We start from the raw sequence: 22,315 nt of genomic DNA on the forward strand, positions 1-22,315 counted from the left end.
GTGAACATATTACCTGGGCCACTCCCAGTGTCTTAAAAGGGGTCTGTTCAAGTGAGGGGTCCTGATGCTTGAGCTCCGTCAACTTTATGGTAGATCCATCTCTGAAAGGGCTCTTGCAGCTGCCACGTGGGAGGACAAACTACTCTGAGACAATCATGCTAAAAAGTCCTGTGTAGATGCTCTAGTCCGCAGCCCCAGAGAAGCTCTGCCTGAGAACCAGCATCAGTTTCCAGCCATGTGAATGAGCTCCCAATCCATCAGAGCCTCCAGATGACTGTGGCCCCAGCAACCATCTGACTGCAACCCTATGAAGACCCCAAGAGAGGACCACCAAACTGATTCCTTCCCATTTCCTCACCCACAAAATGGTGAGAAAAATAAAATGGTTGTTTTAAACTGCTAAGCTTGGGGAAATTTTATTTGCAGCAGTAGGTACGTAATTGGAACAGCTGAGAAGGAAGTGGATGGAAGAGAAGAGGGAAGGAGGGGAGGGGAGGGGGAGAGGAAAGACATGGAGAAGTCTGGGGGAAGGAAAAAAGGAGTCCCCAAAAGACTGGGCAAGATAAGAGGGCACCAGGCTTGAGAAGGGAGCCCTACAGCAGGAGAAGCCCCATAGCACACCAAAACCTGGACACTGCTTTTGAATAAACTCATTGTTTGCTCTGACTTCGATCAAAAGGTTCTAAAGAGAGTCTGGGATCCACTTACTGGTTGAGTAAGACCTTTCCTCTCCTCATCTCTCAGTTTCTCCCTCGTTAAAAAGGGCTGGTTAAACTGATAACTATTTCTGAAAATGCTGTTAGCAAACACCTACATTAGGGTCACTTAGGGTCACTTAGAGTGGGGAGGGGCTTGTCTAAAATGTGGGTCCTCCAGGTCTAGGAAATTGCCATCTCTAGGAGTAAAGCCCAGGAATCTTCAAGTACTGCCACGTGATTTGATCAGAACCTGAGGACTGAATGATATTTAAGAACCAATCCATCAGTGGGGAAAAAAAAAATTAGAGGCTTAACAAGTTTATTGGTGCCTGCTCCTGGTATAGAAGGACATCAGGAGAAAATGTTAGAATCCTTGAAAGTTGGGGAGGATCAGGGCAGGGTTGGGCTGAAGACCCCCAAAACACTGCTAATTTGGCAGTTTTGCAGAGTGACCATCTAGCCAAGTGGTCCTCGTGTGTGGTGTCTCCCACATTCACATCGCTCTTGCCTCCACACCTCTGTCCTCCTGGGAAGCCTGTCCCAGTCCTGTGCATCCTTGTGATGCAGGCCAAATTACCAATAAGTCATCAATGGTGTGCATCCTGTGGGGAGAGCACTTCTCTGGGAATAAAGAGATTGAAATACGAGTCTCAACTTTGCCCCTGGTTGAGTGTATGACCTGATTGGGACAGGGTAGGGTGAAGGAACGCTCCTCTCAGGAGCTCAGTTTCCCATCCATATGAAGGTGGTGGACTAATAATGTCAAAGAGTACTTCTAAATTTGAGAAAATATGGTAGCTCAGGAACACTGCCAAATCTGATAAGCAACTGGTTTGAGAGACACAGAGAGCCAACTATGGGACTTGAGCATCTGTGGATTTTTGTACCTGTGGGCCCCATGAATATCAAGGGATGACTGTATTTGAAAACAACTAGAGAAAAATGACTCATCACATACAGGAGACTAATAATACAATTAATGGCTGACCTCTCATCAGAAACAACAGAGGCCAGCAGGCATTGGAATAACATATTCAAAGCTCTGAAAGAAAAAAACCACAACTATCAAACAAGAATTCTATATTCAGAGAAACTGTCCTCCAAAAATAAAGGCAACCAACCATATATACAACACAAACTAGTATCTCTAATGTATAAAGAACTCTCAAAACCCAGCAGTTTATACAAACAATTCAATCAGAAAATGGGCAAAAGACATGAACAAATATTTCACCTAAAATTATACACAGGTGAAAAATAAACATATGAAGAGATGTTCAACATCATTGGCCATCAGGGAAATTAGAACTACAGTGAGACATCACTACACAGCTATTAAAATCGCTAAAATAATAAAGAGTGACAATAGCAAATGTTAACAAGGATGCGGAGAAACTGGGTCACTCATACAGTACTGCTGGGAATGTGAAATGGTACAGCTGCTGTGGAAAACAGTTAGTCAGTTTCTCGTAAAACTAAACATGCAATTACCATAAAACCTAGAAATTGTACTCTTGGGCATTTAACCCAGAGAAATGAACACTTATATTCACACAACAACCCGTACATAAATGTTCATAGTAGTTTCATTCATAATAGCCAAACGTAGCTCAGGTGTCCTTCAGCAGATGAATGGTTAAACAAACTGTGGTCCATCCATGGAGAAATACTCAGCAACACAAAGAAATGAACTAATGATGCATGTAACAACTTGGATGAATCTCCAGGGATTTATGGTGAGTTTAACAAGAGCCAATTCTAAAGGATTAAATATGTGTGATTTATATCCATTTATAACACATTTTGAAATGACAAAATTTTAGAAATGGAGAACAGATTAGTAGTTGCCAGGGGCAATGGATTGGGGGGCAGGAAGAGTTAGGAAGAAGAGAAGTGTGATATAAAAGGGCAAATTAGGGATCCTTATACTAATAGAACTGTGTGGTATTTTGACTGTAGTGGTGGATACACAAATCTACATGCGTGATAAAATCACATAGAACTAAGTACATGCGCGTGCAGGCACACACACAAATGGGTACAAGTAAAACGAAAATCTGAATGAGATCAGTGGGTTGTTTCAAGTCAGTATCCCAGTTGTGATATTGTACTACAGTTTTTCAAAATATTACTATTGAGGGGAACTGGGTAAAGGGTAATATTTACAACTGCATGTGAATCTACAATTATCTCAATAAAAATTTCAGTTAAAGAAAATAAAGGCAGAGATTTCCCTGGTGGCGCAGTGGTTAAGAATCCGCCTGCCAATGCAGGGGACACGGGTTCGAGCCCTGGTCCGGGAAGATCCCACATGCCGCAGAGCAACTAAGCCCGTGTGCCACAACTACTGAGCCTGTGCTCTAGAGCCCGTGAGCCACAACTACTGAGCCTGCGTGCCGCAACTACTGAAGGCTGCGCGCCTAGAGCCCGTGCTCCACAACGAGAGAAGCCACCGCAATGAGAAGCCCGCGCACTGCAACGAAGAGTAGCCCCCGCTTGCAACTAGAGAAAGCCCGAGCGCAGTAACAAAGACCCAACACAGCCAAAAGTAAATTAAAAAAAAAAAAAAGTATGTGCTCTTCTCTTAATTTCTTTAAAAAGGATAAGATTGTTTAAAGCGATAGTTATAACACTGTATTGTTAGGTTTAAAACATACATAAATGTAAGATATATTGCAAAAGCACAAAAGATGGGAGCAGGAAATGGAGCTATACTGGTACAAAATTGCTATATTTTACCGGAATTAGGTCAATAGATACACATCCAATTCTATCTCTCACCCTAAGCCCAGGATCTCTAAGATCTCTCTGCCACCCCAAACACAACTCTATATTATGAGTTCCTTTCTTCCTCTACCAGACTCCATTTCCAGAAAGAATAAAGCCCACAAGTGAACAGGCATTGAGTTCATGGAGAATTGATGGTCTCTCTGGGGTATGAAAAGTGATGGAGGGGAGTGTCCTCTCTGAGGGGCAGAGATCCTTGGCAGGGTAGTGGTAGAATGATACAGTATAATGGTTTAACAAAGGCTTGGGTCAGAGAAATGTAAGTTAAATCCCAGTCTGGCCAATTATGAACTAAATAAACTTGGGCATGTCTCATAACTTCCCTGGGTCATGGTTTCCTCATCTGTGAAAAAGGCAAAACAATAAAATCTGAGCCATAGGGTTTTTGTGACGATCACACAAGATGATTTATGTAATGTGCATAGCATACTGCCTGGTATGTAAGAGACGTTTCATAAACAGAAAACATTAGTATTAGAACAAACAGTGCAAAATGCAGGCCTTGCTTCATGATGTCAACTACTCAGATGCAAACCTTATAGGGTTACAGCTCCCAGGAAAAGCGTCAACCTGGAGCTGTGGCAATTTCTTGTCTCATGGAGAATTTCAGGCTCCTGAGTTCTACAGATATTTTCTCCCCTTCTCTGAAGACCCTATTTATATTCAAGCTCTTTGGCAAAAAATACTAAAAATTATCCTCTGCTAAAAATTCCACTTGTCTTTCTGAAGACACAAACTGACTCTGCTCTTAAAAGTGATCAAGCTTGTTTTCCCCCTCTGGTCATTTATTTTGAACATAAATAAGGTGAAAATAGAAATAAACTCTCCTGGTATATGTGTGTTTATGGTAAACGTATTTGTTATACGTACAAGCGAGTCTTCTCTCTAAGTCCCCGTTTCTCTGTTTTGTTCATTACGTTGGGATGATAAGAATATCTATCCCAAGGACTTTTCGTAAGAATGTAATGAGTCAAGGCAGAAAATTCCCTGACATGTAGCTGGTACTCAAGTGATGTTAGTCTCCTTCCACCTTCTAGAAAAGAGAAACATAATATGGAGGTTATAAACTGAATGGGGAGACTTTACTTTTTCAAAATTCCACCCTTATTTACTTCCCCTATCCCTACACTACCCAAAATCATCAGGTCTCAGTCAAAAGTAATTTATTTAATTATTTACACACACACAGACACACACACACATACACACAGTTGGCATAGGGTTCGTAAGACTCCTTTTTTATATTAGAGACAGATACTACCAAATATTTATTCAAAATAGTTGTAGAGATCAATGAAATGATAGGAAGTTAATATAAGCATTTACTATGTCATCAGAAGTAATCAATTAATTTTTTTATTTTTTATTTTTATTGAAGTTGATTAGTAAGACTCCTTTGATGAGTGTAAGTACCAGATAGCTAGCAAAAGCTTCCTGCTAGCTTCTCTAATGTGCTTTTAATAAATCTTACACTAGCCCTCCATCTTCTGGAATTACGGTAAGCATGACGCCCAAATCACCTGAGGAAGGGCCAAGTTACTGAGTCACAGGCAGAGATCTCCCAGGGCAACCTGGTACAGAGTGCCTGCTTGGGAAAGGCCAGTGCCTTGCACTTGTTCAGCCAAGTAAGTGCAGGCACACCTCATTAAGCACCGCTCTCACTTTGTGGAGTTCATATCATGCTGCCAATGTTGGAAATATTTTTATAATTAAAAAGTGTTTATATTCATAACTCCTTTTTTTGGGGGGGGCAGAAAAACAACATGGGTTTATTTTAAGGCAAGTACAACAATTAAGACCACACAGGTCTTAATTAAGACAAACACAGGTCAAGTTAAATTTTTAATGTTTTTTTTTTTCTTTTAGGAATGCTGGGGGAGGAACCTACTATACAACACCATCACACTTTGTAAATAAAAAGTATCAGATACTTGACTTCTTTATCCGCCAACTTCAACAAAAAATAAATTATTTTCTTGTTTTGTAAAAGACCTATAATTGGGAAAAGAATTATATCTCATAATTGTACAGGGGGGAAACCCCACATAGGTTTCTTGAATTTTCACTTTGGCAGTTAGAAATGGTCGGGCAAGATGAGAAATGATCCAGTGAACTCAACTTTAAATATTATATTAATGGCTCTGAAAAACAACAAAAAAATAGCCTGATTACAAATCCACACATTTGTACAGCACGGTTAGAGAAATTTAAAATGACACACAGCACATACATAATCTATAGAGACCCCCATAGGTCTATGGAGGTCTCTACAGAGAGTCATTACTGGGTCGCTACGGGATTTGGTCCATAAGTTGTCATTTTTGAAACCCCGAGTGGAGCAGTGAGCACAGCCATCCTGGAAGGGGAGGGGGATTTTAAAATCATTATTCATTTCGTTGGGCCGCGTCCCTGTACTGGGGCCTCTTGGGATCTCAGAAACGGGGCGGCGAATTAAAGTCACCTGCAGCTTCGCAGAGGGCTGAGGCTGGCGCGCGCGCTCTCTCTGCTCCCGGGTCTGCGGAAAAAGCGGTGGGCAAGTTTGGGTTCTTTTTGCGTCTCTGCAGCCTGAACTGTTTGAGAGGGTCGCGTCTGCTAGGCGAAGCCGGAGCGGGCCAGGGCAGAGGAAGGCCGGGGCAGCTGACTATTTCGTGCAGTTATAGGAATACGGAGCTGCGTGGCGGTAGAGAGAAGACGTAGATCTGCAGGGCGGCTCGCGTTGCTGCTCACCTGGGGGGTTCCCCGAGCGTCGAGTTCTCAATCCCCAGCCGGTGGGAGTTGAACATCTCCCTGACGTTAGGGAAAGTCTGCTGCTGGGCTGCGAACGTGTGGCCGGAGAGGTGGTTCAGGTCCCCGCTGTGGTTCAGATACCAGGACGCCGCCTGGGCCGCGGCGCCGGCTGGGGCTGGGGAGCCGGTGGGGGCGGCGGCGCCTGCGGGTGGTGGTGGCCGTGATGCGGGTGGTGATGGCCGGCGGCGGCGAGCGCGCCCTCCTGGCTGGCGGCGAGGTTGAGGGCGCTCAGGGGCGATGTGAGGCCGCTCGGGTGGTCCGAGAGGGCCTCGTCCAGCGCGGGCGGGGGGACGCCCATGTGCGCCGGCCGCTCGGCTCCGGTGTACAGGCTCCTGGCGCGCACGCTGCACTGGTAGCCCCCGGCGCCTGCAGCCTCCAGGCCCTGCGCGCCCTGCTGGCCGTAGGCAGCGGGCGGCGCGGCGCGGCGGCGTAGGGCAGAGCCAGTGGCGGCACCACCAGGCCCGCGCGCCCGGCCTATATTCGTAACTCTTATGCAGGGTTTCCTAACCTTGGCACTATTGACATTTGAGGGCAGATAATTCTTTCTGGTGAGGATGTCCCGTGCATTGCAGAATGTTTAACAGCATCCCTGGCCTCTACCAGTAGGTGTCCCCCCACTCCTAAGTTGTGTCACTCAAAAATGTCTCTAGACACTGTCCCTAGGGGGCCGGAATTGCTCCCACCCAGATGAAAACTGCTTTTCTGATATATGTATATATATTTTTTTGGCCGGGCCGTGCTGCGTGTGTTCCTGACCAGGGATCGAACCCGGGTTCATGGCAGTGAAAGCACAGAGTCCTAACCACTGGACCACCAGGGAACTCCCAAAATCTGCTTTTCTGAATTACGTATTAAAAGGCCAATTCTCACTCTAGAAGAGGGAGCACTGTAGTAAAGCTCTCAGCCAAGGGCACCCATAGGCAATCCTGCCTTTCTTCTGCCTGAATGGCAAATGTCAGTCTGTACTTCCTGGGAGCCTCCTTCTGCTATTATTTTGGTTTCTGATGAACTGATTTGACCTCCTAAGAGAGCTAAGGAAAGAATACCAGGAATAATGCTGGTAGACCCACCAAAGTGCAAAAGGAGATGTACCCACAGAGATGTGGAAATGCAGGCTTTGGAGGAGCCTTCAAGGAAATAAAGTGAAAATCTGCAGGCGATGAGAGGGTTGACCAACCATTGTGTGAATTATAGTTGGGAGAAGCAGTGGCCAAGGAATGAGGATCGTGGCTGCAGGGGATTTAAAAAGAAGGAAGAGTTACCACTAATGTGCAAAGCTGGGTAACACATTTGTGTAGAGACCAAGTGTGGTGCTGATCCAGTTAACACTCCTGTTTCCAAAAAGGCATCATGCCACACACACACACACACACACACACACCTGCAAGTGGCATATGCCTGTTGCACATTTCCAATGTATGAAGCATTTGTTTATTCATTGAACACTTGCACCAGTTCTGGGAAATATGCTAAGCCAGCATAATTCATCTCAATTTATAGCTGAGAAAACTGAGGCTCAGAGAGGTTAAATGACTTGCCCACATCAGGAACACCTGGACTCATAAGTACAACCTCAGACTTTGAATCTGAGGCTCACTAAAATCCCACCAAAGCATACTGGCTTTGTCTTCCAAAAGATCAGATCTCTGGAGGATCCGAGAAAGCAGGTCAGTGGGGAATGTGCTGGACCCTGGTGATTGGGGTGATTCTCTAGACAGAATGATTCTCTAAACCAAAAAAAGTTGGGTCCTCCTTCTACACAGTAATGTGTGTGTTGTTCCCACAATTCTTTGGGAGCCCCCAGATGCCGGGGAGGCAGCATCTAAGACTACGCCTGGCATGCTGTGGGAACTCAGTAAGTGTTTGTTGAATGAATGAGTGATACAAGGTTATTGGAGCTCAACAGACAAGGGTCCCAGTCCTGGTTCTGAAATTCACTATTCATGTGATAATGGTCAAGGTAGCTTAAACTCTCCTCACTTACAAAATGGGGGTTCTAAGCCTTGCAGGGATCCTGTGTGGATTCAAGGGAGGTAATGAATGAAGAGTATTTTAAATGGTGCTTGGAAAGGTAGAGGCACTCAACAAATGGTAGCTACCGTTTTATTATTGTTTAAGGGGCTCACACCATGAAGTGTAGTACAGTGGCCTTTGATACATTCAGATCAGATAAGGCCAAAGGAGAAAAACAGAGCTGTGCTTTGGATGGACACTCTGTTCCAAGGGTGGACCAGCCTCATGAACAGCAGAAGTTAGGGATGAAAGAGCTGGATGTGGGATCAGTCTCCTCCTCCTCGGTCCCCTTTCTCCCTAAAATGCCAACCCCAGGCCGGGCCACTTGCTAGGTGGCGCCATGCAGCTCTGGGTCTCTCTCCTGCTTCTCCTGCTTTTCACCTTCTGCCAAGGGCTTCGATCAGAATTAAGACAAGGTTGGTATGGAACATGGGAACTCCAAGAATAGCCTGGGAATAGGGCCAGGGACCCAGCAGCACAAAGAAAGTCTTGGCCCAACACCTACTAGCGTGATATTAGGAAAGGCATTTCACCTCTCTGACCTTAGTTTCTTCATGTAAAGTTGGAAGTCCTAATATCTACTTTGAAGAGTAATTGCAAGGATAAAGCTATTCACATAACAGGAACATAAAAGGAGAGTTCAAGAAACTTGTAATCCTGCCTCAGAGGATCTCATGGCATTTTTTTCCCCATTAACAAATATTTACTGAGAACTCAGAGCCAAGCCTGTGTTAGGTATGTAGACTGCAGAAAAGAGTATGATGAGATCCCCGTTCTCAGAGTCTTCTTGGTGAAGGAACGGAAAGAGTGATTGAGAGCAGCTCCTGTTTATTGATGCTTTTCTATTTATCAAGCTTTTCATTGGTTACCTCTCACCCTTCAGTAAGCCTAAAATGTGTATATTACATGCCCATTTACAGTGAAGGAAATTGAGTGCCAAAGATACAGGTGATTTGTCCAGGCTCACACAGCTAGAAAATGATGGAGTCAAGTTTCAACCCTGCTCTCAGATTCAAGTAATTCTAAAAGGGGTAGAGCTTTCTGGGTATCGCTGGATCATAATTTATTTAAGCAAGTCTTCTCTGATTAAATGTTGAGATTGTTTATGGTTTCTCAATATAATAAGTAATGTTGCAAGTAAATCAGTGTGAGCATTTCTGACTGTTTAGTTAGGATAGATTATAAGAAGTGGAACCTCTAGGTCAAAGAGGACATGCATTTTAAAAGTTTTCAATACATAATACCTTCTATTAAAATTCCCATAATTGCCACTTATGAAACACTTATGATATGCCAGGAACCAAGTTAAGTGCTTTACATACATGATCTCATTTAATATTTCCACCAGCCTAAAGAGGAAAATTCTATTAATATCTGTATCTTGTAAATGAGGAAGTTGAAAGTCAGGAAGTTAAATTACTGGCCCCAAATAGCAAACTGGCAAGGAGTGAAGCTGGTGTTTGAATCAAAGTGTGACTCTAGGACCCATATTCTTTTTTTTTTTAAATTAATTAATTAATTTATTTATTTTTGGCTGTGTTGGGTCTTCGCTTCTGTGCGAGGGCTTTCTCTAGTTGTGGCAAGCGGGGGCCACTCTTCATCGCGGTGTGTGGGCCTCTCACTATCGCGGCCTCTCTTGTTGCGGAGCACAGGCTCCAGACGCGCAGGCTCAGTAGTTGTGGCTCACGGGCCCTGTCGCTCCGCGGCATGTGGGATCCTCCCAGACCAGGGCTCGAACCTGCGTCCCCTGCATTGGCAGGCGGACTCTCAACCACTGCGCCACCAGGGAAGCCCAGGACCCATGTTCTTAATCAGTTTGCAATCATTAAAGTTCAGCTCTGCTGAGCAGCCCAGCCTTAGCTTACCTCTCCATCCCATAAAATCCCCTGACATCTCCGTATGGGCTACACAGAGATGTTCTGGGCCTGCCTGCTTCTACCTTTTCATGGTCACATTTTGTGGGCTCTTGAAAGTTGGGATCTTGCCTTACACATTTCTACATCGAGCCAAGAAAAGTGATGTGTACAAAGTAAATACTCCACAAGTACCTGTTGAGTAGTTTCGTAGAAATTACACCATGGAGGAAAGGAGGGACCCAGAATTTATTGGGTTGGCCAAAAAGTTCGTTCGGGTTAGTGTGTCCGAGTTCAGAAAACCCGAACGAACTTTTTGGCCAACCGCTATTTTCCAGGTTTTTTTGTTTTTTGTTTTAATTATCTATTTATTTATTTATTTATTTATTTATTTATTTATTTATTTATTCTTGGCTGCGTTGGGTCTTCGTTGCTGTGCGCGGGCTTTCTCTAGTTGCGGTGAGCGGGGGCTACTCTTCGTTGCGGAGCACGGGCTCTAGGCAAGCGGGCATCAGTAGTTGTGGCACTCGGGCTCAGTAGTTGTGCCTCGCGGGCTCTAGAGCGCAGGCTCAGTAATTGTGGCACGTGGGTTTAGCTGCTCCGAGGCATGTGGGATCTTCCCGAACCAGGGCTCGAACCCGTGTCCCCTGCATTGGCAGGCAGATTCTTAACCACTGCGCCACCAGGGAAGCCCTGTGCTACTGTTTCTTGGCTGCTCCTCCCTTGTCTCTGCATCCCCTCCCTTCCCTGATTAGCAACTGTTTGAACCTGCCCTTTGGGTCTCAGGGAAGGTCATGGAGGCTGGAGTCTGTCCCCTACAAACAAGGAACGGGGGACACAGAGAGGCTTCCATGCCCAGGAGCCCCTACAGGGTCCTGCTCAGTTTCATTACGTGTGCACTCCCTATGGCATTTCAGGGAAGGCCATGGCAGCCACATGGCACCCACATTTTCATTTAGCCCTGTGCCCCATAAATTAGGTAGCCGGTCCTGTCTGTAGATTAGATAATAGCACAGTGTCAATGTTAATTTACTGAATTTGATTATTGTACTGTGGTTATTTAAGAGAATGCCTCTATTTCAGGAACTTCACTGAAGTACTTAGGATGTCTGCAACACACTTTCACATGCTTTAGAAAAACATAATATGTGGTGTGTGTGTGTGGAGAGAGAGAGAGAAAGATGAAAGTAAATGTGGTAAAATGTAAGCATTTGGTGAATGTGGGTAAAGAGTATGCAGGAAATCTTGGCACTATTCTTGCAACTTTTCTTTAAGTCTGAAGTCATGTCAAAATTAAAAGTTGAAAGAATAAATCAAGCATAAAAAAGGAAAAAGTAAGGAGAAATCACTGCAACCACGTCAGAGCTACTAGGAGAGTGGGATATGGTGTCCCATGAAATCATAGGCAAATGGAAAAGAAATAACAGGGAAACCTTGCAAGTGTACCACAGCTGAACCAGCTGAGACCGATGGAGAACTGTCCTTGTGATAAGCATGAACATGCCTAACTTGTACATTAATATGTTGAGAGGTTAATGCTATTTCAAACCAGAGTCTCTGGCCCTACAACAGAGATCCTGAGTGAGCCAATCTAGAAAATTCTACACTCCAAATCACTCAGCCCGCCCAGGCATCTGCCCCAGAGTCTGTGTATATTGCTACCTGGAGGTTGGTTAAAGGGGGTCCTGTGGGCACCATCCAGGCCACTTGGAGCTCTGCCTGTGAAGTGAGGTACCAACCTTCCATCAGTGTGGGGTTGTTGTTTTCAGATTGATCGCAAAGGGTGGCTGCCTTCCATTGTCTATTCCCCTGGTAGTGCCAAGAGTCTAACCATAATCCTAAGCCTAACCCTAGCCCATAATAAACCACAGACTTTGGATCGTTCATCTGGTGAAAAATCCCCAGAGGGCTGTCCAAGATGTGAGGGCTGCAAACAATGGGGTTTCAGTAGCTCTAGAGGGTCCCATCTTTTTATGTAATGAACTCACCCCAATAAACCTGGTTTGGCTGGGCCCTGGGCTTCTTTGGGGTTGATATCCCAGCCGTGGGGGGTATGCAGAGACTTCTGGGTCTAGGACCTCTATGCTCTGCGGGCAGGGCCTACTAATGCTATGCTGTTCTGTGGCTCGGGGGCGCTGCAGCTCCCACCAAGTACCATCTTTAAGGGCTAAACAAACCAGACCCTCACCAACAGATTGCAGCACTGAATGGAGAGCTAACGAGTTGTCAGCCATCACTCTGTTTTCCTCACCCTCACAGTTTTGCCATCAACGTGTAGTAGAATGATCAACTGGGTAAACGTGATCATGGGGCAAGAAGGGGAGTACTTGTTGTGTTTGCAGTATGATTATTTCACGAGTTAGTTTTTGGAAGCTGCACCAATGGACAGGACAAATGGAACCACACAGCAGTCACAGGAGCCATCATAGCTGGTGCAGCCCTAGCTCCCGGGGCATTAGGGCTGGCAGTTTGGGGGTCTATTACTAGATGAAGAGGCAAAAAAAAGTCATTTCTCCTATGTCCTGTTGGGTAGCGTAACTCCTCTCCCTGCTCCACATTGCTTCCAGAGTCTATTCTTAATATAACCGCCAGAAGGATCTTTTCCAAACATAAGTCAGATGACATCATCGCTCTGCTCACACCCCTCCTATGGCTCCTAAATTCCTCAGAATAAAAGGCAAAGTCCTTGTAGTGACCACAGGGCCCCCCATGATCTGTGCCTGCACTACTTCTCTGACTGCATCTCCCTTCGTGCTCCTGACCCCTCAGCACTCCAGCCATGATCCTCAAGCACTCTGACCTTAGGTCCTTAGCCCTAGAAGTTTCTTTGGTCTGGACAGTTCTTCCCATGGATTCCATGTGGCTCATGTCCTTCTTCACTCAGCTCATGACTTGAATGACACCTTAGGAAAGCCCTTCCCTGAATACCCTCTGCAAAGCAACAACCCCCTATCTCTTATCCCATCCCCTGGACACACTAGTCCTCTTACCCAACTTTATAGTTTGCCATAATCTTTCTACCACCTGACACATTAAACCTGTGTTGGTTCATTCATTTAGTGACTATTTCCCCCACCCTACACACGCGCGCGCACACACATATGCACACACCTCCCTCCTTGATGTCAAATCCCCACCACCTAGAACAGAACACATAGTAAGTGCTCAAAAAAGGTTTCCTGAATGAGGAATGCCTCTGCTTACGCTGTTCCTTGGGCAGGGCTGTCCTCTACTGGTCTGGCTTTAGAACTTCATTTTTCAAGCTCCAGCTCCCTCATGTGTAACTTCCTATTATGCCTCCAATCACCAACCTGCACTTTGCTGAAGAACAGATGTTTGTTTCTACGGGGTTTTACCGTACACAGCCCTCTGGACTGGAGATGGGGTTTAGAGGCAACAGCAAAGCAGCGTGTTGCTGGAGATGGGAGAAAGTAAGCGCAGGAAGAGACCCTGCCCTGAGCTCCGGAGAGGCAGCAGTTTACCAAGTTTCTGGCCCTGGGAGCCATCCTTCTAGCCCAAACTAGCATGGCTGTGGTCTGGCTACAGAACACATAGCCCATCAAGATGCTGTCCGCACATAGGCTCCTGGAAAGGAGGAGAGCATTTTGTGGCATGGTGCTGATGGAAGAAATAGTGGCACGCATACAAAGGCATACCTGTGCCATCCCTGAGTTAGGCAAGGCCCTGCCTAGGGCTCTCTTTCAGAAGACAGAGCTGGGGAAAGCAAGGAGAAAGTGGAAGGGGTGGTACCCACACATTTAGTCCCTAATGACTCTACCCAGCCTATCACTTTGTTTTTGCTTAGAAGGGTTGGGGAGACTGGAGCCTGGACAGGGAGAGATTGGAAAAGGGAAAGCTAGGAGAAAAGCGATCCTGCCACCCACCTACCTCCAAAGGCAGCCTTATGCAGCGAGCACCCCCATTCCCATGCGGGAGACTCGTTCCCACGTACCCCCAGGGGGATGGGTGGACAGCCAGGTTCTTTGCTGGCTCATGGCCTGGGGCAGAGACCACCAGGAGGATGAGAAAGATAAGGCTGGCCAAACACCAAGCCACCCAGCTTTCTGTCTCCACACAATCCCACTCAAGCTGCCTTGACCTCTCACATTCCACGGTGGGTGGAGGAGCAGGGAAGGGCATAAACCATGTCCTGGGGGGCCAGAGTCTCTGCCATTACTTCTTTGCTTTACCTCCTCCTCACCCCAAAGGCTAGGAATCCCCTCCCCACCCCACCTCAGGGATTAATGTGAAAAATCACTGCAGTAGAACCGGCATGGGACTCTGGTGTCATCAGATGACTCAGGTTCAAATCTAAGCCTGTAAAAGGTTGAAAGCAACCTAAATAGTCACCAGTGTAAGTGTGGTTAAATAAACTGCACATATCCAAACAATGGAATACTATACAGCCAGAGAAAAGAATGAAGAAAACTTTTATGCTGTGAGTGATCTTCAAGATGTATGAAGTGAAAAAAGCCAAGTACAACACAATGTGTATAGTGTACTACAATTCTGTAAAAAGGTGGGCTAGATGAGAATCTTATATTTACATGTCCCTGGAGAGATGGAGATAGATGATAGAGAGAAGAGGAATAGAGAGGAAGAGGGGTGGTGAGAAGGAGAGGGAGAGAAAAAATAGGCATAGAAAGAAGGGAGAGAAGGGGGGAATAAAGAGAGGGGATACAGAGAGAAGAAAGGATAGAGGGAGTGAGCTGGAGCTCTATCTTGGGAAGAAGACACAAGAAACTGATGGCATTCGTTTCCTCTGTAGAAAACAACTGAGTGGCTGCAGGTGCAGGAAGAGGGTCAAGGGTGAGAGATGTTTCACTGCGTATTCTTTTTTTACCTTTTGAATATTGATCCATGTGAATATTATTTATATAAAACAACGGTTTGATTTTTAAAAAGCAGCTACAACGAAGGACCCTGGCTTTGCCACCTTCTTTCTGTGTGGCCCCAAGCCAGTAATTTGGTGGAGTCCCAGTCTGTAACACAGGACTGTCATCAGCTAATTTGAGGGTTGTTTTGGGGATCCAGAAGATCTCACAAGCGAATCTCCCAGCCCTGTGTCTGGCACACAGTACGTGCTGCTGCTGTTGTCAGAACCCCCAGCAACGAATCCCAGTGACTTTGGAAGGATTCCAGCATCTCTCTGAGCCCCAGTTCTCTCCTCCAAAACCCTGGGAGAATAACCAACAACCGCATAGGGCTGCTGGGCGGATTCACCCAGGGAAGTGCCAGCGCACACAGATGAGCCCTGAGTTTATGTTCATTGTGTCAGAGCTGATCTCAGACTTGGTGCCTGGATGATCTAGTTGCACCCCGCACCCCCACGCCCCCACCTCCACCCAGAGTCGCGGGAGGAATGGGCCAGAATAATAAGAACAGAGGCCACAGCCCCATCGGTGCTGGAAGTGGTCACTTTATTGGTTGGAAAAGAAGCAGCTGTGGCCGCTCAGGAGGGAGCACAGAGGCCAGGAAGGGAGGAGGGCGCTGGGCTGGAGCCAGACAGGGCCAGGCAGACACTTCCACTCCCCCACTCCTCAGGCTGGTGGCTGGAGGTGGAGGAAGAAAATCACAATAATACCGTCAACAACAGTATCCATGATACTGGACAAGAGTGCCTGCAGCTTAATTTCTGGGCCAAAGCTCCCCCTACCCCATCACATCCCCCCCTTAGCTCCCTACCCCCGCCCCCAGGAAAGCCTCACCGTCTTGGGGCCCTGGGGCTCTGCCTGCACTTTTCGGAAGGTCCTAGACTCATCTCTTCTGCTTCTGACCATCCCTGGACACACCTGGGTATACCATGGTCCCCACTGACCATTGTGACCTTCCTGAGGGGCCACTGTCATTTATGTCCCTAAGAATCCTTCCACCACTAGGAAGTTCCACCATGCCCCTATTCCTTTGGTTAAGCTGGGTTAGCTGATCAAAAAGATCTTATTTATCCCATTTTATAAGCAAAATATTTGCAGTTCAGGGAGGTGAAAAAGGCTAGTTAAGTGTCAGAGCTAAAATCTGAACCCAGGTCTTCCTGACTGCAAAGCCAGCCCATGCAGCTGACACTGATGGAGGCAAGAGGCGGAGAGTTCTGGTCCCTGGGGAGACCGTGGTTCTCTCTCAGGCACTGAATTAACAACCTTGGGGCCTTGGGCACATCCTCCCCTCTCTCTGTGTCTCAGTCTTCACATCTGGACAATAGGTTTCATCACTGACCTACCAGTCCCTTGGCTGAGAGCTTATCAAAAGTATTGCACGATCAACAATGAGATTTCAACCAAAGGGCCCTTCCAGGTTCTTGCTTGTCTGGGTCCCTCTGTCTGAAACAGCCTCCCCACTGCTGTACTTCACCAGACTACTGACCCTTCATTCATCCTTCAGGATTGGCTCAGGGTCCCTTCTGGGAAGCCTGGTCCCTCCTTTCCCCACTCTGACCTGGGTGAGGCTTTCCTCTTCTATGTCCCCGTCACACCCAGCCCTTCCCTCCATTGCAACAACGACTACAGGCACTGGGGGCGTCTGTCCATCTGTCTGCCTCAGCCACTGGGCTGCAAGCTCGGTGAGGAAGGGTGGTGGTCACCTTCCGTCCCAGAACCTGGCACAGAGCTGGCGGTACAGTGCTGGATCCTGCAATGGCCTGACGATGCACGTTCTTTGGTTTTGCTTCTCTTTATTTTCTTACACTTGCTTTATGAGTTAATATTGTTTTATTTTTAATTATATGTGGGGAAAGAGAGGCTCCACAATCTTTTCCTTCCAGCGTCAGAGCCCCTCGAGGTGGCTGAATGTAGCCCTGCCTGCCACAGAGTAAGTGCTCAACACACTTGAAAGGGGCATTTGAGAAACTGAACTGAAATTAACTGATCTCTACCAGCTCTGTCCTGAAAAGCCAAGCTTTTTGGCGAGAGTACAGATCAATTCTTCTGCTTCGCACTGGCCTATGCAAAGAGCTTCCTACTTCCCCAACCCATCCAGCCACCGCCCGCCCCCCCAGGACACAGCTGCTCCTCCAGCCGCTGACTTATTAACGTGGGTGTTTAGGGGAAAAGGAGTAAATCTTCTCACAGCCCAATTCATCAGCAAATATTGTCCCATCCACCTTCACATAGGTCCCAAACGCAGCCACTTATGTCACCTGGTCCATCATCTCCCACCTGGCCTCTTGCAGGATCCTCCTCGCTGGTCTCCCTGCTTCTGCCACTGCCCAGTAGGGCCTCCACACAGCACCCTCAGCAATCTTTGCAAATCTAAGTCAGAGCGTGTCCATCCCCAAGGGCCCGACATCTCTGGGTCAAGACCATGGGTCAAGACCAAAGTCCTTACATGGTCTATCAGGTCCCTCCGCTTACCGCCTACCTCTCGGACCCTCTCCTCTATTGCCCTCTCCTTGATCACCAGGCTCCAGCCTTCTGGCTTTTCCTGAAACTCACCAGGGAGGCTACTGCATTATACCTGCTGCCCCCTCGGCCTGTAACATTCTCCCTGATATGCTCGCGGCCCCCTCCATCATTTCCATCAAGTCTGTTCATATGCTGCTTTCTGGGAGGTCCCATGAAAAAATTGCAGTACTGCTCCCTGCCGCCCCCCATCCCCACTCCTTATCACCACTCTGTTTTCTTTTCCTCCAGGCCACTTATTTCCTGCTAACATTTCACAGAGTATACTTGCATATTTATTTTGTTTATCATTCACTAGCGTATAAAACCATCAGAGAGAAATTTGTGTCTGATTTGTTCACACATGGAGCATCTCCAGCACCTAGAGCAGTGCTTGGCACGTGATGGACGCTCAGTGAATCTGCTGAGTGGATGAAAGTAAATCAAAGGACAGAGAAGGGAACAGCAGTGTGTTAGCTCAGGTTCTCCTTTTCAGCCTGCAGGTGTCATCACATCTGGGCATCAATGCACCCCTCCCCCCAGGCCACCTACCTCAGAAGACAGGTGTGACACAGGACACTTTCCCGCAACCATTGTGGCAGCATTTCAACAGACCAGGACACTGGCTGTCCACCTGGCACTGGTCCAGGCAGAGGCCGAGCTGGGGGAAGGCGATGTCCACCTGAGGGCAGGAACCCTTCTTTTCTGGGTGGAAAAAGGGGTGGGGGGTGGGTGGGCAGAGGGGAAGCAGGGAGCTGAACACGTCTCCACAGCACAACCACCCACCTGGATTCACAAACAAGAGAGCTGCCTGCCTAAGTGGATCTTGGGGGCTGGAGTGGATCTCAGGGGACCTTGGGAGATCACCTGCAACCTCCCTTCCTTCTGCTGTCTCCCTGAGTGGTTTGGGATCATAGGGCCCTAGTTTGAGTCCCAGATCTGCCTTTTCCTAACTTTGTGACCTGGGGCCAGAGATCTCCCAGAGCCCCGTGTCTTCAGGTGTCACATGAGATCCGTGCTGCCCACGTCGTGGGGCTGCTGAGGAAGCAGTGGAGGCAACAGACATCTATTCCTTCTCCCTGCACAGTCAAAGTCCTTGTAATAAGAATAATAATGAGTAAGGACAGCAGTTAACACTTAGCTGCTTCTATGTGCCAGGCATTATCCTAAGCATTTGACGTATATTAACTCATCTAATCCTCACGATAATCCTAAAACAGGGTGTGAGGAATTGTTATTATTTCCTCATGTTGCAGATGAGGAAACTGAGGTACCAAGAAGTTAAGTAATTTGCCTAAGGTCATACAGGGTAGAGACAGGATTTGAACCCAGGAATCTGGCTTCAAGTCTGTGCACCAAGCACTCTGCTGCTTTGTAAGCTGTAAAGTGCAGTGCACGTGTGAGGGGTTACACACCCACAATCTCTTCACTCACTCCCATCTGTTCACTCCCAGTTACCACCATCTAGCACCAAGGCCCCCATACAACCTCACTCATCCACACCCAGACAAGCATTCTTCCACTAACACACACACAAACAGATAACACCACAGAGATGTGCTGATTACAAAGCCCTCAGTGTAAATTCATTTTCTCCTTTAAACCTCCACATCAACTCTCTCTTCTATAGGGGTTATTTCTACCCTGCTCCTACTACAGAGGAGGAATATTAGACCCAGAGATGTGAAGGCATCACCCAACAGCACACTGCTGATCATAAGTAAAACCAAGACCTAAGCCCAACCTTCCAATGTCCACACACACACACACACACACACACACACACACACTGGGCTTCACTTCCAGGGTCAAGGAGAAGGGAGCTGGCTCAATGTCCAGAAGCCCCAGGAGCAAGCCCAGCCAAATGTCAAAGGGGCACAGAGCTGGGTGATGAGCTGCAGGGGACAGGAGGGGCTGCCTTCCTGGCACAAAGACACCCTTTCCCTTGAGAAGGGCAGGAGCTCTCAATACCGAGCTGCCCCTGGACAGAAGGGCATCGGGAGCGAGGTACTCACAAAACAAGCCACAGTGTGTGGAGGGTCTACTCTCTCCTGAGACGTTTCACATGTATGATTTCATTTAGCCTCATGTCGACCCTACAACATCTGGGATTCTCATCCCATTTAGCCAGCGAGAAAGCAGAGACTCAGAGAGGTGAAGCGACTTGCTCAGGACCCACAACCAGCAGATGGCACAACTGGGATTCTAGCTCAGGAGGCCCTCTGGTCGTGCCCCTCTTCCTGCCTCAGTCTGTCCATCTGAGACCAGGGAATAGCAGAGAACCCCCCTAACGGCAGAGACTCCACTTTTTTCCATCCCCCTCTCTCAGCTGCCTGTCTGCCATCCTCCTTTCTCTCCCAGTGTCCTCCTCTCCTTCCGGTCCTCCTCCCTCTGGTCCAGATTAGAGGCCCCTAGACCCAGAAGCCCCCTGATGGGCCTGTCCTCCCTCCACCTCCCACCTCCCTGCTCACGAATGACTGAATCTCCAATTACAAACCTTCCCGGCCCCTGTGGGCAACTTCAGAGAAATCACAAGGTGGGAGCATCACAGAGGTTTTTTTTCTGGATAAAGACAAGTGATCCCAGCACCTTGGGATCCAAGTCATATCCCTTCTTCTAGTCCTCAGTCTTTCCCTCTGAAAAATGAGAAGCTTGGATTCCACAGCTTCCTGCTCTGATAGGAGCCCCCATGGCCTGTTGGACAGTCTTGAGCTCCAGCAAGTACTTTTTATGACAGGCCAGTTTCACACACTTTCTCTCTCTCACTTAATGCTTAGAGTGGAAGAAAGTGTTTTAAAGATGAAGAAGTGGGAGGGGTGCTCTGGGAGGGGTCCTGACATTCTTCAAACCACTCAGGCAGAAAGGAACTCCCTGTGTTATGACTCCTGCCCAGCCAGAGATGGCAATGTGACCTTGGACAAGAACCCTTCTCTCTTTTGTAGCTCACATCCACATCTTTAAGATGGGCTGGGTGCTCTCCTAAACCTGGAAAGTCTCCATCTGGACAGAGAAATTCGGGGAGTCCTGCCAGCAGGCGTCCCAAGTCTTTCCTCCTGGGTTGGGGGGGCCCCAGGGTAGGGACTCTGATAGGGAGAAGCGCCCCAGACCTTGGGGCCCAGCCCATCGGGCAGCCCTAGGCTGCCCCGCGGCTAAACCCAGCCAGGAGGAAAATCCGAACCAGCTCCCCTGATCTCAGAGAACAATGTTCCGGAACAACGGCCCCCGCGGTGCGTCCCGGAAGTCCGTCATGCCCCAGAGCACTGAATCCGGCTAGGAGTGGGGGACCTCCCTTCCCCCTGGCTGCACTTCAGCGACGCCTAGGTCTCACCCGAGCCACGGGAAGCAGAGCACGGGCTGATCTGGTTCCATCCGCCTCGACCTGGTCAGGGACCCCTGGGTTGGTCGCGCCCCAGATCCCGGAACAGAACTGGTCATCCCTCCTCCTCCCAACCCCCGCTGCCCCGCCCCGCCCCGCCCCGCCCCGCGTGGGTCCCCCGGGGTTACCATTGGGCATCTGGCAGACGGTGGCGCAGCCGGCCCGGCAGCACTTGAGATTGTCCGCGCATTCCCCATCCGAGAGGCACTCCTGCGTGCAATTCAGGTCCACCTCCAGCGAGGGGCACACGCCTGATTTCTCTGCTCCTGTGCCTGGGAGGCGGACGCGCAGTGGGGGACTCAGTCCCGCTCTCAGAGGACGCCCGCCTCCCGTCTGACGGCCCCAAATCTCAGTCTCCCGGGAATTCTGAGTCTCAGTCCCTGCTCCCCACACCGCACTACAGCCTCGAGAGAGCCCCACCTCCAGGGCCGGGGTCCCCGATACCTGGGACGACAGGAGTGACCAAACTCTTGGCCTCTGAGCCCTCAATTCTTAGGGGACCCCCGCACAACTAAGCGTCTAGGAGCTTCCCATGTCCAGGCGAAGGGTCCCCGCCTCTGGCCACTGAGTCTCCACTGTCAGCAAAGAGTCTCCCCATCTCCCCCCGCGCATATGTCAGCCTTCAGTGTCTGCCCACCTCCAGCACATTGGACCCCACATCTAAAGCTCCAAGGGTCACCACTTTTAGGCACCAGGGATCCCCGCATTTTAGTCTCCATGGGACTTTCCACTTCCACCCCGGGAATCCTCAATTCTCCGTCCCCAGAGAGGCTAGGCTTCTGCCGGGCTCCTTCCCGGCGCTCCTGGTTCGGCCCCTTTGGGCGCCAGGCCTCTGCCCGCCCCACTCACCTGTGACCGGGGGGAGGCCCAGCAGCAGGCCAAGGAGGAGGGCAGCGACGAGCAGACCGAGGCGGCAGCTACGCATGGTGCTCGCCGGGGCGGGAGTGAGGCGCCGCCCGGAAGGGGGGATTTAACCGCTCGCCCGGGGGGCGTGGGGTAGGGGCGGGGCCGAAGCCGTGCGGGTAGAGGGCTCAGCGGACAAGGCAGGCGGGCCGGCTGCAGCCTCTTGCCATTTCACAATGCCCCAGGATCAGGTGTCACCCTGGCCCCAGTGGGAACCAGGAACCTAAGCTGCTTCCAGGCCGGTGCAGCTCGACCAGCTGCAGCTGGACCCTTGTCCACTCCTCCTTCCCCACCTCCCTCCTGGGGCCCGTGGGCAGGGCAGCAGGAGGCCGAAGGCTAGATCCAGGACTCCGGGGTTCCCATTCCCGGTAATGCCTGCTGCCGGTAAAGGAGGGGGAAAGGGCAGGACCCACAGGGAGGAAGGAGCCTGCGGATGAAGTGGTTGGATTCGGGGTCAGCAGGTCAGAGTGCAGATTGCTCTTTAGAGATTCATGGTGGAGCTGCTGTGTAGGGATACAGAGCACA

At 48.8% G+C, this 22,315-nt stretch overlaps 2 protein-coding genes across 2 annotated transcripts; both read right to left on the reverse strand.

Moving 5' to 3' along the window:
• Positions 1-4,718: 4,718 nt before the first annotated feature.
• Positions 4,719-15,918, reverse strand: LOC309614259 (uncharacterized protein; the record flags this gene model as incomplete). The annotated part of the gene is made up of 4 exons (XM_082362340.1): positions 4,719-5,626; positions 5,947-6,000; positions 6,213-6,775; positions 15,847-15,918. The coding sequence occupies 4 exons, from the start codon at positions 15,916-15,918 to the stop codon at positions 5,560-5,562; spliced, it is 756 nt and encodes a 251-aa protein (XP_082218466.1). The 3' UTR covers positions 4,719-5,559.
• WFDC2 (WAP four-disulfide core domain 2) lies at positions 15,540-21,888 on the reverse strand. Its single transcript, XM_082361848.1, has 4 exons — positions 21,737-21,888; positions 21,016-21,159; positions 18,064-18,216; positions 15,540-15,690 (listed from the first exon to the last, which is right to left on the reverse strand). Exons 1-3 carry the CDS (start codon positions 21,810-21,812, stop codon positions 18,065-18,067), a joined length of 372 nt encoding a protein of 123 aa, XP_082217974.1. The 5' UTR covers positions 21,813-21,888; the 3' UTR covers positions 15,540-15,690; position 18,064.
• Between the last annotated feature and the right edge of the window lie 427 nt (positions 21,889-22,315).

The sequence above is a fragment of the Balaenoptera borealis genome (assembly GCF_965194805.1).
Source record: "Balaenoptera borealis genome assembly, chromosome: 16".
NCBI lineage: Eukaryota > Metazoa > Chordata > Mammalia > Artiodactyla > Balaenopteridae > Balaenoptera > Balaenoptera borealis.

Bases quoted from the DNA above. Each gene is read 5' to 3' on its own strand.
- WFDC2 (XM_082361848.1), bottom strand. From the start codon at position 21,812: ATGCGTAGCTGCCGCCTCGGTCTGCTCGTCGCTGCCCTCCTCCTTGGC. The intron at 21,160-21,736 runs GTGAGTGGGGCG...TCCGCCTCCCAG, and splicing joins GGGCCTCCCCCCGGTCACAG to GCACAGGAGCAGAGAAATCA. The intron at 18,217-21,015 runs GTAACCCCGGGG...TTTTCCACCCAG, and splicing joins CGTCTGCCAGATGCCCAATG to AAAAGAAGGGTTCCTGCCCT.